Source organism: Lynx canadensis, chromosome B2, assembly GCF_007474595.2.
Source record: "Lynx canadensis isolate LIC74 chromosome B2, mLynCan4.pri.v2, whole genome shotgun sequence".
In the NCBI taxonomy this organism is placed as follows: domain Eukaryota; kingdom Metazoa; phylum Chordata; class Mammalia; order Carnivora; family Felidae; genus Lynx; species Lynx canadensis.
The window spans coordinates 108,219,878-108,238,776 of NC_044307.1; the positions used below are offsets into that span (position 1 = coordinate 108,219,878).

General features: G+C 36.7%; 1 protein-coding gene across 1 annotated transcript in view; it reads right to left on the reverse strand.

Annotated features, from left to right (window-relative positions):
* Positions 1-18,899, reverse strand: part of MAN1A1 (mannosidase alpha class 1A member 1) — a 165,730-nt gene that overhangs the window by 91,215 nt on the left and 55,616 nt on the right. Inside the window, exon 4 of the mRNA XM_030316249.1 lies at positions 17,383-17,463. Coding sequence (XP_030172109.1) covers positions 17,383-17,463 — 81 coding nt within the window. The remainder of the gene's footprint in view (positions 1-17,382; positions 17,464-18,899) is intronic.

Consider the following 18,899-nt stretch of genomic DNA (forward strand, 5'->3'; position numbering starts at 1 on the left):
CCTGAAATGGAAATCTATAAATTGACTATAAAGAGGGAAATTCAATTATCACTGAGTAAAGTCATTCTCTTTATGAAACAGATGTCAGAAAGGGAAAAAGGTGACTTTCAAGACTCTACAGGCTGGATTCTTGTAAGAAAAGTCAAAAAAATTTTAAATCTGAAGAGAGGCTAGAACAACTGAATCCTGAGTAAGTCTAGGGACAAAAGCTTGGTAATCATTTTTCCCCAAGTCTATTGTAATTTTCCTTTAATATTTTTCTGATCATAAGATTATTACTAACTAGCTCACCACTGAAACTTTGATAAGTACCAAAAAAAAAAAAGAAAAACCCAAAAAGGTAGAGGCAAATATTATTTATATTTAAGAAGTTTCTTATGTAATTATTCTATTTTCCATAGCTGAAATCATTATACAGGAAATTTTGTATCTTGTTTTATTATATCAATAATTATCCATGCCATTAAATAAATGAACAAGAATAAATTTTAATGGTCGCACAGTAAACCACTGTATGGGAATTTCATGATCTGTTCCATCATTCTCTTATTGTTGGATATTTGAGATGTGTCCTCCTAATAATGAGTACATAAAATATATTCATTAGCTGCTTTAGGCATAATATGATTACATTTTGGATTATTTTCTTTGGATAGATTCCCCAACGTAGAATAACAGAAGCTAAGTAAATATCTTTATTAAGGATCTTCTTATATGCATATACTTAATAGCTTTTCAGAGCAATCATATCAAATTACATTCCCTTCAGCAATGCCTGAGTGAACTTTTGCCCTACTCTCACCCAACTGGGTATTAACATAGTTTTTAGTCTTTGCTAGTTTGATGGCAAAAAGGGGAGGGGGCAGAGCAGTTGAAGTGTTGGTATTTTACTTTGAGTATGTGTAAATTATTATTCTGCATCTGTCTGAACACGGAGGAAAAGCACTGAAGTAAAACTCATGGAAAATGCAACAACAGGCACTGGTGAGATGAGACTGGCACTACTTGGAAGTGTGAGAACTGCTCATTTATCTACAGACTAATCAAACTCTATTATTTGGGGTGGTACCTTGGAATTCCACGATGTATGGACCCCTAGGAAAAAACTCCTGGCAGAATTCCAGGTCACTGGATGTAATCTTAGTTAAACATTAGGCGTCCCAGTTTTGAGTCTTGTCTTTTGACAACAGTTAGCATAATTAAAGGAAAACATTCTATTAAATGCTGCCTCACTGCAAATCTTTAATAAGTATATTTTTAATCATTTTTTGCAGTGACTTTTATGACGTATGACGATGAATCTGAGTTTTCCAACCTCTCTTTGTTGAGTGAATATAATAGAAAAAGCAAATAGGCAACAGGATTTCAAATTTTTATTCATAGTCAGGAGGAATTTATTAAAGTGCTGTTGACATATGGTAGATTTATGAGCTATTTCTAAATCCTTTTTGGAATTCTCTAATTATATAAAAGCATTCCAATTGTATTGGTAAACCTTCACAATTTATGTCTGTTAATAAATCCAAAATATTTTAGTGTCATTTGAAATTATAAGGTACTACTTTTTTCCTTCATATTTCTTTATCAGAAAATATGATTCAAAATTGAAAATACTATTCTTTTCTAAATTATGTATACTTACATCATTCTGTGCTCTCAATTGCTGCCATCTTCAATATATGCCTTACTTATAAAAAAGTTGAATATATACCTTAATCATTACAGTGTCACACTTACATGTACAGAGATTTTATTAACATTTTGAACTGTATCTGATACAGATAAAAAGAAAGATTGATGCTAAAATCACATAGATGTTTTAGACACATTGCAAGGTTTTTGCTACATGTATTCACTGAACAATGAGAAGCATTTTATTCTACTGATGAAGAAGGTGAGGGAATGAAGAATAAAAAAATGGAGAAGGAAAATAAGAATGCAACTAAAAAATTATCTGAAAAGAAATTCAAGAACTTTGTCTCTGTTTTGGAAAATGACATGAATGCAGTGAATAAATAATTTCAAATACAACTTGAGTACAAATCTGTTATAATGTCACAAGTGTTATGCATGTATCACACAATTTAGTTTTCATACCTCAATTATTTTTTGCTGTTCAGGAAGTGTAAGATTTCACAGGTTATGGAAGATTGCTGCTAGCTCATTATATGAAGTTGAGAAGTTGGAAAGATGAGCAAGCAAAGAAGAAAAAAGATTGTGGTACTAACCCTGGTAGCTCTGGCTTTGGGAATACTGTGTGGGCAGCCCTAACACCTCCTGTGTGAATCAGGAATCAGGTGCACAGGCTTCAGTGTATCTGCAACATGGAGATTATGCAATTTCTCCAGTGTGGACTATGACACCCAAGAAACCCTCAAAAAATCATCTTAATACCACCATTATCATCACCACCACCATCCTCCTCCTCTTCATCTTCATTCCAAAGTTAAGAGAAAAATCTGTCATAAACTCAACTCCCAAGTTCCTCTGGAATGTTCTTTTCTCCAGATCCTCAGTGGTGTCATTTTGGTCCTGGCTCCAATTCGACCTAAAGTAGACCTCATCTTCCTACTCCTCTATCACATTTTATCACACGATTGTCTTGTATTTTCTTCACAGCACTTATTGCTGTCTGAAATTATCCTGTGAACTTATTTATCATACTATTTCATTGCATGTACATTTCCTGAAACTGGGAGTTTGTCAAATTTGCTCCTTGCTGAATCTTCCAGAGATAAGAACATAGACTGGCACATAATAGATGCTCAAAGTAATCACAGATGGCCCATAATATTTGCTGAATAAAGGTGTGAATCATAAGTGGTTAAACGTGTTGACAGTTGCATGCCTGACAAGATGATAGAGCTTTAAGGTCCTCTACAACTAAATCTTCAGAGTTAAATGAGTTAGTATTATTCTAACCCCAGTCATAAAGCATTAGATAGTCATAAAGATTGGACAGTGGAAGCTCAACATAAATGCTATAGTCGTTTTCCAAAATTAGTGGTTAAGTCTAAATTGAGTAGTAAGTGTACCTTCTACCTGACCAGAGGAAGTCTGTGAGAGAAGACTAAAGTAAGAAGCCCCTATTTAATAATTATATACTATGTTAGCCATAAGAATTGAAACACAAAAATTAACAGTGATTTATAAATTAGAAAAACAGTGTCTATTATTATATCAAGAACTTAAAATAATCTATTAAAACAAGATTAAACAAGTAAATGCATCAACCACATGGAACTTAAATGTGACAATCTATTCTGCTTATCTGGTCTAACTCTAAACTTCTACCTAATGGCAAGAATAAAATAGAACAAAAGTGCTTAGAATAATGTGCTATGAAAAAAATTCTTGTATTCTATGCCTATACCATTAAAACTCTTCGACTTCCTCATTTTGCAGGACCCTGGAATCAATTGCTATTTGTACTGCTTTAGAGGAATTGGAAAACTCAAATTAAAATAAAGATCAATTATTTTTTTTTTAATTTTTTTCAACGTTTTTTATTATTTTTGGGACAGAGAGAGACAGAGCATGAACGGGGGAGGGGCAGAGTGAGAGGGAGACACAGAATCGGAAACAGGCTCCAGGCTCCGAGCCATCAGCCGAGAGCCTGGCGCGGGGCTCGAACCCACGGACCGCGAGATCGTGACCTGGCTGAAGTCGGACGCTTTACCGACTGCGCCACCCAGGCGCCCCTAATGTTTAACCCAGGCGCCCCTAATGTTTAACCCAGGCGCCCCTAATGTTTAACCCAGGCGCCCCTAATGTTTAACCCAGGCGCCCCTAATGTTTATTTTTAACTTAATAATTGATCTTTGGGGCGCCTGGGTGGCGCAGTCGGTAAAGCGTCCGACTTCAGCCAGGTCACGATCTCGCGGTCCGTGGGTTCGAGCCCCGCGCCAGGCTCTCGGCTGATGGCTCGGAGCCTGGAGCCTGTTTCCGATTCTGTGTCTCCCTCTCACTCTGCCCCTCCCCCGTTCATGCTCTGTCTCTCTCTGTCCCAAAAATAATAAAAAACGTTGAAAAAAAATTAAAAAAAAAAACAAACATTACCCTCAAGACTTACATTTATTTTATCATCATTGTAAAAGAATTTTCAGTTAAGTTATAAGATGAACTGTTTGCTTCCGAGCATACAATTAATGGTAGCATATTCAGATATAGCAGATCTCTCTTAGAAACAATTTGTAATGTAGTAGAAACGGATTCAGTTACTTCAATGGCTAACCCTAAGACTTGCCAATGAACTATTTTCAAAAATGTCTTAAAGAAAAAACTTAAAAAAATACACAATCTATAAACCTATATCATAAAAAGGTAACACAAGAAAGCTTTATAAATGAAATCTTCAGAGGAGTTATTGAAAAGGCACCTGCTACAAACTGAATGTTTGTGTCCTCCCAAAATTCATTTGTGAAGTCCTAATACCCAATGTGATGGTGTTTAGAAGTAGGGACTTGGGAGGTGGTTAGGTCTTGAGGATAGAGTCCCCATGAATGGAATTAGTGACCTTCTAAAAGAGACCCCCAAAAGCTCCTTCATCCCTTTTGCCATGTGAGGACACATGGAAAAGATAGCTACCCGTGAACCTGAAAATTGGTTCTCACCAGACAGTAAATCTTCCAGGACCTTGACCTTGGACTTCTGAGTCTCCAGAACTTAGAGAAATAAATGTTTGTTGTTTGTAAGCTATGTGTCTATGGTATTCTGTTGCAGCAGCCCAAATGGGCTAGGATAATACCTAAATCCCAAACCACAAAATTTTTGCCAAAGCAAATTTTTGTAAATAAAATAGTTCATATACTAGGTAAGATGTAATTTTTAAATTTTTTTTTTCAACGTTTATTTATTTTTGGGACAGAGAGAGACAGAGCATGAACAGGGGAGGGGCAGAGAGAGAGGGAGTCACAGAATCGGAAACAGGCTCCAGGCTCTGAGCCATCAGCCCAGAGCCCGACGCGGGGCTCGAACTCACGGACCGCGAGATCGTGACCTGGCTGAAGTCGGACGCTTAACCGACTGCGCCACCCAGGCGCCCCAAGATGTAATTTTTAAAGAAAACCCAAAACAAATTCACATCACACAATCAAATTTACTGTATTTATCGCAGGTAAAATTTCATCTAGTTGTAGCTTAAAAGAAACAGCTCTGCATAGGTATACAGATGCATTAAACCCAAGTAATTAGCTAATATGTGTTGTTTACATATCTACTGCCAACTCTAATCATCTGTACTAACTTCTTAAGGCTCTAGAGTCATGAATATTTGTCCAACAATCTTATATTTAAATTTCAGACTGTGTGAATACTTCCCTCGTTTTTTGTTTAAACAGTGACCTTTGTTCAGTGCATATTTTCATACACATTTATGAATATCATGTAAACAGTGTTTACACTTTATCAAATTTAAAAATAAATTCACTGATGCTTGGCAGTTTTTTTTAAAGACCGATTTTTACATTATACTTTTTCAGTCAAAATGTATTGCATAGTCAGGCATGCAGATAGACTCTGGCAAATCCCACCTTAACCACTTAGTCTTGTGATATTATCCTAGATCATGACATCACTCAAAACCCCTTCATTTTTAAAATCCCTTATTCACCCATCCCACTATATAGCCTTTACTTTCAGACCTTTCAGTCACCTGTAAATTACTGCTACTCCTGTTCTACTTTAACTAAACTTTGGGCAATTCAACCAGTCCATTTTCTAACCATCACTCACCTGCTTTTTTTCATACTGTCTTATACTCGTTTTGGACAGCGTAGTCTGTAATTTCAATAATATTTTTGCCAATAGCACAGAACCCATGCATTTCTTTTTCTCTGTCACTTCTGCCTGGTAAAACCCAACTAAAACCAACCACCTACCTTCTCCTCCTTGTATATGAGCTACTGAGCAATGTATACCTGGGAACCTAGGAAGACTGATGCCATCGTGAATTCATGGTCACCAACCTAGACACTCTACCATGTTTCTAGTCAACTGTCTCTAGAATGACAATTCTATATTATAAACACTCAACATATGTTCTCTCTTCAAGTCTAGGCAGATGTCCTTGTCTTCTACTTCTTCGTATAGTTAACAGGGGCCATCAGATGGCCCATCAAATCTACAGAGTCACTGACATGTTTTCTCCTCTACTCTCAGTCTGCAATGGAGGAAGGACCCCTTCCTAAGGTCATCTGTCCTCTGAATCCTATCTTCCTCCACCTTCTTAAAGACTGTCTCCTCTTAAATGAAAGATAATTTCGATTCTATGCTATTACTCTATCAAAATACTCTCAGTAAAGTCACCTATGACCTCTGTATTGCTATGTAACAAAGATACTTTTCAATCCTTGTAACAATTTGCCCTAGCAGCAGCCTTTGACACAGCTGAAGACTTATATTTTCAAAATACTATTTTGTCTTGGCTAATCACATTCTACTGGTTTTCCTCCTACTTCTGGGCCCACCGCATCTCAGTCTCCTTCTCTAGTCCTTCTTCTCACTAATGCTTAAATGTTAAGGCCTCCTTTTCTCAACCTATTATATGCTATGGGCAACCCCTTCCCCTTCTATTCCTTCTATGGTCATTTAGCTGTTGATGACTCATCTGTTCAGGCTATAGCCTACTACATCTATCTTGTATGTTTGAGATCCCTAATGTCTTGCTGTTACTTGGTATCTTGTAGCCAGAGTGTCTGAGTTTGAAGCCCAGCTCTGCCACTTTGCATGCTTTTGAGCAAGTTACTTAACAACCTGTGCTCTGTTTCTTCCTTCATAAAATGAGAATAAAAACAATACCTATTCTTATTTTATAGGCTTGTTGTGAAATCTAAATGATTAATATTTGTCAACAGAGACTGTCTTTCCCTTGTTTGTTGTTTCTGCAGCACCAAGTGCAGTGCCTCAAAGCAGGTATTCCATATGCCTGATTCAGTAAATAAGTGAACTTACCAGATGGCAAATTACTACAATTCTGAGGAATTTTCTACTAGCCCTATTAAATTTTAAATTCCTTGCTACAGCTACCTCTTGATACCCTTCTAAAGGACACCACAATTTCAAAGAGAAAGAATACAAAGGATATCCTGGAAAAATACAACTTCTGTTTAAACACATACACACACACGTGCACACACACACACACACACACACACACACACACACCCTGGTACTAGAAATCCGGGTTGATGTGATTCATACAGTAAAAATGACTTGGAATACTGGTTTTAACAGACATTGTGAATTATGAAATGATTCAACATAAATATCAATATATTACCTCATCTCTTTTATTAGACTTTTGTAAAACCAGAAACGACTGGCCTGGGAACACTTAAGTCAAAGAGAAAGCGGTTGAAGGAAGAGTACCAGGTCCTCGACGTCTGGTCAACACAATAGGGTGCTGCCAAAAAGCAACGATTCACTCTCACATGAGACAACGACAATAGTGGTGACAGACATTCCTTTTTGATAGAGTACTTTATGTCTGTTTGTCAACTTTATTTTTAAAATCTGGAAAGTTAGGCGAGAGGTCTACAATAGAAGATACTTCTTGGAGAAACAGATCTTTGTAGACTAATGCTAACAGGTAGCCTTTTACTTGAAAAGTTCCTGAAGATGAGAATTCCTATCCCAAGGCACAACCCTCCACTTACTACCTTGATGCCACAGGGGGGAAGTTTCTTCCTAGCAGTACAGATGGATTATGGTTTGGGGATCCTTGGAAAAGTTCCTCTCTTCTCGCAAATCCCTGTCTTCTGCTACTCCTGGTGGTCAGGAAGGCTATACATTTTAACTCAAGTCAGTGGCTACTGTGGCAGTCATTAACACTGTTCACTAAATTTTCCTCCTGGGGATACAGTGATACTATGCATCCCCTCCCCCAACCTTTTAAGTTACAGTGGCCATGTGACTTGCTCTGGCCAATGAGATGTGGGCTGAAATAACAGGTGTCTTTCCAATAGATGCATTACAAGCCGTGTGCATTTTCTAGATTCTCTTTTGCCAACTCCACCCTCCAACTTCCTGACTCCCATCTTGGCAAATGGAAATGATTAGATGGCAGCTGCTCCATCAGTCTGGGCTCTGGGGGGGGGGGTGGATGATGAGACACAGAGTCATGGGCATAGCATATAGCATGGGAAGAACATGTGGAACATACAGAGCATACTGTCTTAAATCACTGAGATTTTGAGGCTGTCACTACATCAGAGCCTGGGTCTACACTCACTGATGTGAATTTGCAGTTTTCTTACTGTGTGCAAAGTACTGACCTAAACTAAAAGGGATACAGATATTTCATTAAGAAATAAGTTAGGGGTGCCTGACTGGCTCAGATGGTAGGGAGTGCACCTTGATCTTGAGGTCGTGAGTTTGAGCCCCTCCTTGGGGGTAGAGTTTACTTAAAACACAAAAAAGAAACAAGTTAATTTTCTGACTTTCCCTTTTCTTTGGGTGCCAACCTTTCTTGTTTGGTTTACAATCAGAGAAATCAGACCAGCTTCTGCCACTTATACATTAGTATGAATAAGTTTTAGAGCTGGAATTATTAGCAAACTGTAGAACTACTTTCAGGAATTGTAGAGAGAAAGTTCTTACTGATAAAATTTCTGTGCTTTTGCAAACCACTATAAACATAGGATAGATTTTTATACAGAGATAAACACATATAGCAAACCTGAGTTAAGGAGTATATATGATTTCAGCAATTCACTCTAGGACAAAAAAATGTAGTCGCTTCATTTAACTAAAATGTATATTATTTATAATCAATTCCATATACTCCTAGCTGTTTTATAATTTTTTTTAACGTTTATTCATTTTTTGCAAGACAGAGAGAGACAGAGCGTGAATGGGGGAGGGGCAGAAAGAGAGGGAGATACGAATCCCAAGCAGGCTCCAGAGCTCCAGGCTCTGACAGCATAGAGCCTGACGCGGTGCTCTAACTCACAGACTGTGAGATCATGACCTGAGCCGAAGTCGGATGCTTAACTGAGCCACCCAGGCGCCCCACTCCTAGCTCTTTTAAAGTACATATTAAAGTTCCAATCATAATAAAATACTCAATGAGAGATGATTATAACTCATTAACCATGGAAATCTAATTAACAAATAAGCGAAATTACTATACTCTAATGTCACATTGAAACTTTTTAAGTGAAAACTGATGTTCACTATATCATATTCTTTTGTAAAAAATTCAATAATAAATGCTAAACAGTAAATTTAATACCTAAAGTATATGTAAATATCAACCTAAACTAAGAAGCATAAAGTTAAATACATCAGTACAAAATAACATAAGGAAACAATCAATAGCCTTTAGTAAACATGATTAAAATTGTTCTTTTTCAGAAAAGTAGCATAAGTGTACCATTAAATGGCTAAGAAAGTTTTAGCTGGATCATTTCCTCAAACTAAAGCAAATATACATTGCACAATTCCTTTCCCATTTACCTTTTATAATTTCTTCTTTATGTTTACAATTTCACAAAATGTTCTAATGTCTATTCTGTTTTAAAGGTCCACCATAAATGACCAACGATACTTAGTAATTAATTAAATTTCGATGTAGTCTCTAGCTCACTGGTTTTCAAAACTTTCTTCTTCACAGAACCAGCAATTACAAAACAGACTTAAAAAAAAAAAAAAAGCAAGCTGTTCTGCCAGGATCAGTGGGAGAGGTTGAGGTGGGGAGTGGGGTACAGCTGTGGGGGCTTACACAGGGGATCAGAGATTGTGCATATTTTCAGCCACCTTGTTATATATTCTTTCTGTCTCAACACACTGCCTCAATCTTCCAGGCCATTTGTTTATTTACATTATCAATGCACAGATTTTGCTTTAAAATTAGAAGAATTTTCTGTTGGGTTTTAAAAAAATAAAAGTCACAGAAGGCCTGATAAAGGTTTAGTCAGAAACATTTACTAAATATTTTCTAGTGCTAGACACACAGTGTTCAGCAAAGGGATATAAAAACAGCAGAAACTTAATCCTTATTTTTGAGTTACACAGATTCTACTGGGGAAAGGGATGGTGGAGGAGTAAGAGGACCAGGAACAACAAGTGGTAACAGCATGTGCAGTGGATGCAGGAAGGGAGTCTTGGACTCCTCCTTGTAGGAGTAGAAGTGGTACCAGCAGTCGGGTCAGGGAGGGGCTCACTGAAGGCCATATCTAGGCTGGGGGAGGTGGGAGAGCCATTCTGGGGATAGCAAGTGTGGATATAAAAAGTGCTTTCACTCTTATGTGGATCCTGAGAAACTTAACAGGAACCCATGGGGGAGGGGAAGGAAAAAAAAAAAAAAAGAGGTTAGAGTGGGAGAGAGCCAAAGCATAAGAGACTGTTAAAAACTGAGAACAAACTGAGGGTTGATGGGGGGTGGGAGGGAGGGGAGGGTGGGTGATGGGTATTGAGGAGGGCACCTTTTGGGATGAGCACTGGGTGTTGTATGGAAACCAATTTGTCAATAAATTTCATAAAAAAAAAAAAAAGTGCACAGATGTGCTTGGAGTATTTTAGGAAGGAAAAAAAAAAGCACATTGTAGTTACAGAGGAAGGTGTGTGAGGGGCACAATGAACAGAACTAGAAAAGATAAGCTGAGGCCAGATTATTAAAGGCTCTGTAGGCGGATCAAAAAGACTCAACTTACAAAGTCACAAGGACCAGTGGAGGTTTGCCGGAAGGGCTGTGTGGCATGGTTACATCCTTATATGGTGTGAAAGTGCAAGACTGACGGAAAGGCTAAGAAGCTGGAGCTATGGTCGGGTCATGTGGATATCCTTAAGTCCGTTTTCTGCCTTGTTATCCTATCATTGCAAAAACAAAACTAACAAACCAAAAACACAAACCTTTCTTCTTACAGGTCTGTTCAAGTGTCACTGTTTTGGTTTAGAAGAGCTACATTTCCTCGCCAGAAGATAAAATCCACAGGGCAGGGATTTGAGGTGCTTTTATTCTCAGGTATGTCTCAAGGCAAGGAACAGTGTGCAGTGCCTGGCAGGAATGCGACCAGCATCACTGAAGAGATAACACGACTTCTCTCATGTTGTGACTCCCCGCTTTATCTGCATCGCCGTCCAATCCCACACCACTTCAGGGTGCAGCTCTACTCAAACACACACCCACGAGAGCTCTCCTGCTGACACCCTAACTCATCTAACAATCCAACACTTCCCTGTTAGCCTCCCTAACTTCTCCTCCTCCAACATGGGTCTTTCTGTTACCAAGTTCTTCCCCCAAAACTTTTTCTCAGAATATTGATGAAAAGGAGTTTTGGAAATCCAACCCTTTTCTCATCTTACAATGTATTTAGTATTCTTACTTTTGCTATTTCCCTTTCTTTTCTGCTAATTAATATAGACTTAGTTAACCATGTAGTATTTTTTTCATACTATAGACATTTAAAATGAGGTGTTTTTCTAAGAACAACCTTGGTTACTTTCCACCGAATTTAAAGGGATGCTTATACTTTAGTTGTTTGTTGAGTAGTCTATTTTAATATTATGGATTCATTCCCTGATCCAGTTAAGAGATTTAAAAATTTTCAAGTGGTTTCACCATTTTAAATATGTGTATCATTTATGCTCAATCTTATATATTTTTTAAAAGTTTTATTGATTTTGAGACAGAAAGAGAACCAGCAGGGGAAGGATAGAGAGGAAGGCAGAGGACCCAAAGCAGGCTCTGTGCTGTCAGCAGGGAGACCCACGTGGGACTTGAACTCTCAAATCATGACAGCATGACCTGAGCTGAAGTTGGACACTTAACCGACTGAGTCACCCAGGTGCCCCCCAGCGTTACAGTTTGACTGTGGCATTACATATATATCTTACTAAAAAAATTTTATGGTCTGTAACATATAATAAATATTCTTCAAGAAGTCAATTACTTAATTTTTCTATTTCATTATGCCATTATTTCAGGCCTCCTTTTAAACTGTACTGCTCACATCTGTTATTTATTAATTGCATAGGCTTAATATATTTTGATCTTATAGTTTTATGACTTTTTTTCAATCCTTTTTGTGTTGTGTTTTTGCAATTATGCCCTCTATTGATATTTCTGCTTTCTGGATTCAAATCAACTTTATTAGAGACCATAATTAAATTACTATCCAGAGAGGAGGATATAAATCTAAACCCAATTTTTACAATTTAGGCAGGACTTGGGGAGATGGGTATTAATGTATTTCTGCTGGATTTTTTTTCCTGTTTATACCAGATAGTTCTACATTTTCTGGAAAATTTAGTATGTATAAGGTGACATGTGGGTTATTTTACATTATCCAATTTTTAGTGTTTATAAAAAAGCGGTAAGAGAGAGAGAGATACAAAAAAGAACTCTTAATTATAGAGAACAATGTGATAGTTAGCAGAGGGGAGGGGTGGGGGATGGGTGAAATAGATGATAGGAATTAAGAACAGCACTTATCATGATGAGCACTGGGTGATGTATGGAAGTGTTGAATTACTACATTGTACACCTGAAACTAATATAACATTGTATGTTAACTAACTGGAATGGAAATAAAAACATTAATTAAAAAAATATTCTGACTTCATTCTCTGTTTTCAACAGCTCTGTGTGTATTATGCACATTTACTGTAAGTCACTTTAATTTCTTTGCAGAATAAGGCAGGAGACGGGTGAATGGTCTGGAAGACGACTTTATTCTCGTAGATGGTGGCAGATATTGAGTTTGAAAGGGGACCCCATCAATGCATCCTCAGTTTCCAAGGGATTTCTAAACATTTTTATAATTATTAGTCACTAATCAAACTCTACAAAATTAATGGCTAGAACCCTAGTACCCCAAATGTCTGAATCCTATTATGAGAAAAGAGTGAATCTTTCTACCACTAAACTCATATTCTCAATCTTATTTCTCTCTTCTCCACTCCATAATCCTATCAGTTTCCTATATGTTTTTCCCCTTGACATTCCTAAACTTAGTGGCATTAGCTACTCCTCTTTTCAGGAAGTCCTTCAGCAATCTTCTGTAGTGGTGTATGGAGCAGTTGATTTCTTTTGGTAAATTTGGGTAACAATACTTTTGCCACCTTTGAAATGAAGGGTATCTTGGCGGAGCAAACTGATTTAATATAAGGATCCATTATGTGTGTTTCCCCTGTGTTAGATCAGATGTCTTTGTGACCTTTATTCATTGACAGCTAGTTCTTCAATGGTTTTAGCACCCAGGAGTTGTTTTTTTGTTTTTCTAGTTCACATACATAAAACATACTAGTCAAATGTTTCCTCTGATCTTGGTAGTTCTAAATGTTCTCTCTTAATTTACAGAATAAAGTAGTTTTACAAATCAGGAAAAGTTTTTTCAAGCATATCATTAAATTTATCAGTTTCTATGTGGTTTGTCTATTTCCTGTGACACCTTTACTCATCATAGTGACATTGTGTCTTTTTTTTTTTTTTTTTTTTGCGGGGGGGGGGGCTTCAAAATATCTACTCTTTCCACTCTTTGAATAGGGCCTCAGTTTCCTCTTCAGGAATGATCTTTACTCAGTCTTCAAGGGATACTGAATTCAAACCCTATGGAAGATTTTTTTCTGTCATATCCTCTCTTTCATTCCCCAAGATCCCTAAGGGGCCACATGCCAACTGATGTCATTCTCCTGGGCCTTTGTGTCTTAACAAACGTAGAAAAAATAGGGCATGTTTATTAATTCTAAGATGTCCCAGAGTGATTATCCAGCCACAGAGATTCTCTGTGGCAACTTGAGACTTACTTCCAACTTGTTTTCAGCCCTCACTATGAGTCTGTGGCATTACTATATCCTGTTAAATTCTCTTTCTGCTCAAGAAAGCCATTGGTTGCTCCTGTAAAACAAATAATATGTGATACATTTATGCATGCTACTTCCCACATGTATCATCTTCTCTTGTAATATCTTTTTTTTTGCATTTTCCAACTTTCAATATCATTTTTGCTTAGGTTACTCTTACTCTACAGTGAGGTTTCCTAAAATTTGTTCTGGGAAACATTATTTGTAACTCAGCAAATGTTACACTAGGAAAAAGGGAGAGAGGTTATAGTTAAGTATGGAAAACACAGGGATAAATAAAATTCAATTAGTTTCTTTTTCTGTACATTGTGAATTTCTAAGACAGAATATAAGATGTAGCTTTTTCTGAACTTATTTTTAGTATGTATACAGATACAAACTTATCCTGACATGTCTAAAAAAGAAACTAGTGCTCTGTAGAACACATTTTGGGTAATGATATTCTAGATACTGCTATTTACTATCTCCAATGAGGATTTTAGTTTCCCTTGAGCTTATAATGGAGCAATACTATCTATGTTATTTATATTTAATACTACTCATTCCTATTTACTATTCATCTTATCTCTAGCCTGTTTGTAATTTTTGTGATTATTTGCATTTCGTATATAGACTGAAAACCTTGTGGCTTGACTGTTTTTTTTTTTTAAGTTTTTCAATATTTATTTATTTTTGAGAAAGAGAGAGACAGAGACAGAGAGAGAGAGCAAGTGGGTGAGGGGCAGAGAGAGAGGGAGACACAGAATCTGAAGCAGGCTCCAGGCCTGAGCTGTCAGCACAGAGCCCAACATGGCCTGGGACCCACGAACCATGAGATCACGAGCTGAGCTGAAGTCAGCCACTTAACCGACTGAGCCACCCAGGCGCCCCATGGCTTGACTGTTTTTAATGGCACTACAAAATATTTTAAATGAGCTGGGGTGTTTTAAAAGTTTTGAATATGTCCCTACAATCCAACTATTTATCAACAGGTATGTCATATTCCCGTTGTAATTTTGGTAGGGTTTAGAATTCCATTGGCATTCTTGATTACTACTTAGTGTTTCTTATTGTAATTTTCCTGAAGCATGTAACACAAACAATTGGTACTTCCTCTTCTGTTTTTGCAATATAAGTTTAAGAATCTTCTGTTTATATCAATGTGGAGCTATATACTTCTGATGGCGATTTATAAGATGTTCTCAAAATACTGCTGAGCCTCAGCAATGAAATGGGAATGTTAAATTATTGTGACTTAGAACCCCTCTATGAGATGATTTAGGAAGATGAATTTTCCTAGACAGGATAAGTAAATACCTTAGTTTACATAAAAAATACAGTATAGAGCATTATCAACAATCTGAAACTAACTAATTCATAATTTGGCCATATTGATGTTCTTTCTATTAATGAATGCTCAATTATTTTTTTTTTGTTTTGATATGGAGACAAATAGCTTAAGCACAGATTTGAAGTAAAGTAATTTTTCTTGACCACATTCCTGATGGACAACTCCCCGAGTGCATTGGTCAAATGAAATTGTCAGTGATGAGGTAACTGAGAGGAAAAAACGAGGAGATGGTTTTACAAAAGTCTAGTATTTATCACTTCTCACCAAGAAATCCCACTTTAGAGAATAAATATTTATTAGCTACATTATCCAAAATACAGGAATACTAGAAAAAACCCAATTATCCAACATTTAGAGACTGGTTATGCAAAAACTATGCTGAGAAGATGAATCCTTATGTACTAAAAGTATATTCTATAGAAACAGAAATGTATGTAGGAAAGAAAATACCTTAAGTAATTTTTATAAAATTAAAATGTAGACAATCTAGATGTAATGAAAACAATGTTTTGCATGGGGATAAGCATAAAACAAATACACTAAAAGAATTATTTTCAATGGAGGTGTTCTTTGTAGTCTTTAGTTTACTAAAGTTATCTAAGTATGGAATAAACAAGTACCTTTACAAGATCTGAGGCAAATGATTTTATCTATAGGAAAAATATCTGTGGGTATTATAGTTATATAAAGTACATAAATATACGTCTATAATAAGCACACACACATATGAAATATATATGTATATAAACTTAAGTCACTGTTACAGGTGAAAAAAATATCCCAATTAAATATGATGCAAATTTAAAAGAAATGTTACTTGTCTCTCTTTATATGCTCAATTATCCTATTTGAGCCCAGATATATGCTAGCATGCCATTCTTACTTCCTCCAAATTGTCTCACCTCCACATAAATGATGAACAAAGTTAAAACCAAGTTCAGTGTAAGTATGTCATGTCAAAAACAATGAGAATACCAGGCACTAGACACTCAAAGACAAATATTCTAAAAGCAGATACTTGCTAACTAAAATAACATTAATTTTCAGTATGTCTTTTTAAAAATATGGATTCTCTGGCTTAATGCTTAGAACATCTTAAACTAAACTGAACACATGAAGTTATGTGGGACTGGAAAAAAGGAAGAAGAGGCATGATGTGCCAGAAAGTCTCTTTACCCTGGCTGAGAAGGCGACAGAATGTATAACGAAGAAAAGAATTTAACACTTCAACAGGACAGATATAGGGGAATATAGAAGCCATTTATATACTTTAAAAATATCTACGGTAGAATAAAATCTAAAGACGGAGAGAACGTTAAGATTGCGCAGGCTGCTTTGTTATGGCTAGGAAAGTACCCGAGAGACAGGAACAAAGTCAAGCAGCTTTTCTCATTAAACATTTATTGCTCTGCTTAAATCTGTTTGAAGGAGCATAGAAATACATGAAATACTACACTAGGTAAGATCCACTCTAGCCAGAATGCTGAGGCTCACACAAATCTGACTGACATGAAATTGAAATATCTGACTGTTTTGCCTTGACGTCAGCTTTTAATACTGTCAACATTAAAGACGAAGTCCGCTCCAACAACTTAGTGGAAACTTAAGATATTCATAAAGTTGTCCAAAACCTTTCAAGAAAATAGCATTCATACTCTATACAAGCATGATACAAAAATCCTTTCTTAATCTGTCAATAAAAGGCAGCTAAATGAAAAATTCCTGCTTTCCTCGGAACAGATAATTAATTGAGCTTTGCTCTAGGAAGAGCTCCAAAGCACTTTACACAGGGACACACTGGCCTACAGGGCTTCTCACTGCAAGGCTGAGTATCTCACTCACCCTCTCAATTTCTTAAACACTGTAATTTTTATATCTTACCTGTCAAAATGTCTCTACCTTAAAAAAGGTTTTTATTAAGCTAACATTATGCTAACATTAAAATAATTTTTAAGGAAAAAACAATCATTCACAGGCCTGCCATTGCACTAAGCCTCTTTAATTGGTCAACAGGCATATGTGATTTATGGTTGTAACCACACCACACCTAACGGAATGGAGGCAGGCTTTTTTAAAGGCATTGCTTAACATTTCCTTACAACTTGTGCCCAAATCTCCCAGTGTGCTGGTCTAATAGTATATATTATATGACAATTCATTGTATGCTTGAGGCCCATCAAAATATGAAAATAGGTACCATAGAAAGCACATTTTACTCCAAAAAATGTAATTTTATTGTTTCATCTTACCTCTTCTCCAGACAGATAGTAGGCTGAGAGTAGTCCACCAACGAAGCGTATATTTACTTCAAAAACAGAAACTTCAGCATTCTGTGGAAATAGAATAAAGAAGGTTCATACATAAGTGATAGCACACAATTGAGAAAAATGCCATCATGATAAAATGTGCCAAATATTTAAATTTTACTCCATCTTATGTTTGCCCAGAGCAATTTATATACAAGAGAAAATGTTCCTCTCTTTTAACAATGTCAAAATATATGTAAACAAAAATAATTTTGACTCTTAACAATTATAAAATATTTCTAAAATTAAGTTATGCGCCCTCTGCTCAACAACAGATACGGTACTTAGATGGTATTCTCTATTTGTGCAGATGCCGCAGGGCCAGGACATTTTATTTTTCTGTTCTGTTGTGTTCCCCTTTATCTTATTCATCTGCCTGCTTTTTCTTCCTGAAAGGCCATTCAGACTCTGTACTTTGGCTGGTGGTTGAACATTATTCTAGCGTTCTTCTCCCACCATGTTAAAGTAGCAGAGCTAGAATGCAAATAGAATTTGAAGTTGGGGGGACCTGGGTTCCCAGTGCTTGTTCCCAAATTCCTGCCTGGGGCCTAGGATGGACATCTTCCTGGGAAGAAATTTTATCTGCATAAAGGAGCCTGCTTTTATTATCCACAGTGTGCCAGATCCCGTGCTAGTCTCTTTACCTGAACTATATCCTTTAATACTCACACCAGCCCTGTGAAAGAATTACTAGTCTTATGTCTATTTTACAAATGGAGACACTGAGATGTAGAGTGGTTATTGTGACATTTTTAAGGTCGGACAACAAATAAGTGGTTGAATCAGAATTTGGCTGGAGTACTCCGATTCCTGGCCCATGGCTCTGCGCTGTCCTGACTCCTATTATCACCTCCATGATAATGCACCAAGTCCCTTTATTAATGGTCATACGTTGTGGCATATAATTAGTAATTATCACCAATACTTGTATTATTTTACAAGACTTGACTACTAAATAGACCTGTCCTACATGCTGTTACTAGAAAATTTCACACAGCTAACCTACAATAGGGGTAAGATCCTCTTTAATCTTTGGTTAGCTTCCCTTCATGTTCATTGGCCTACTCAGTAGTTGTTCCCTTTTACATAAGGTCCAACCATTCACTGATAATCATAGGGGCTAACAGCAAACTATATTGTATGGAGTCAAATGTCTTGCAGATGAGCTTAGTTAAAATCATCCAAGACATTATTTCTTTTAACAAATATTTATCAAGCAACCACTATGTGCCAGGCACTGTCATAAGCCCTAGGGTCAAGGTAATGAAGACTGACAAGGTCCTCAGACTCATGGAATCTACACTTTAGTGGGAGGAAACAATTCCAGAAAAGACAAATACACATAGATTTTCATTTAATTGCCCCATGCTCTTGCTAAAAAGTTATAAGGATCTAACAATGAAAGCTAGCCAACTACTTATGGTTAAAAATTTTTCAAAAAATTTCCTGTAAAGGATGAA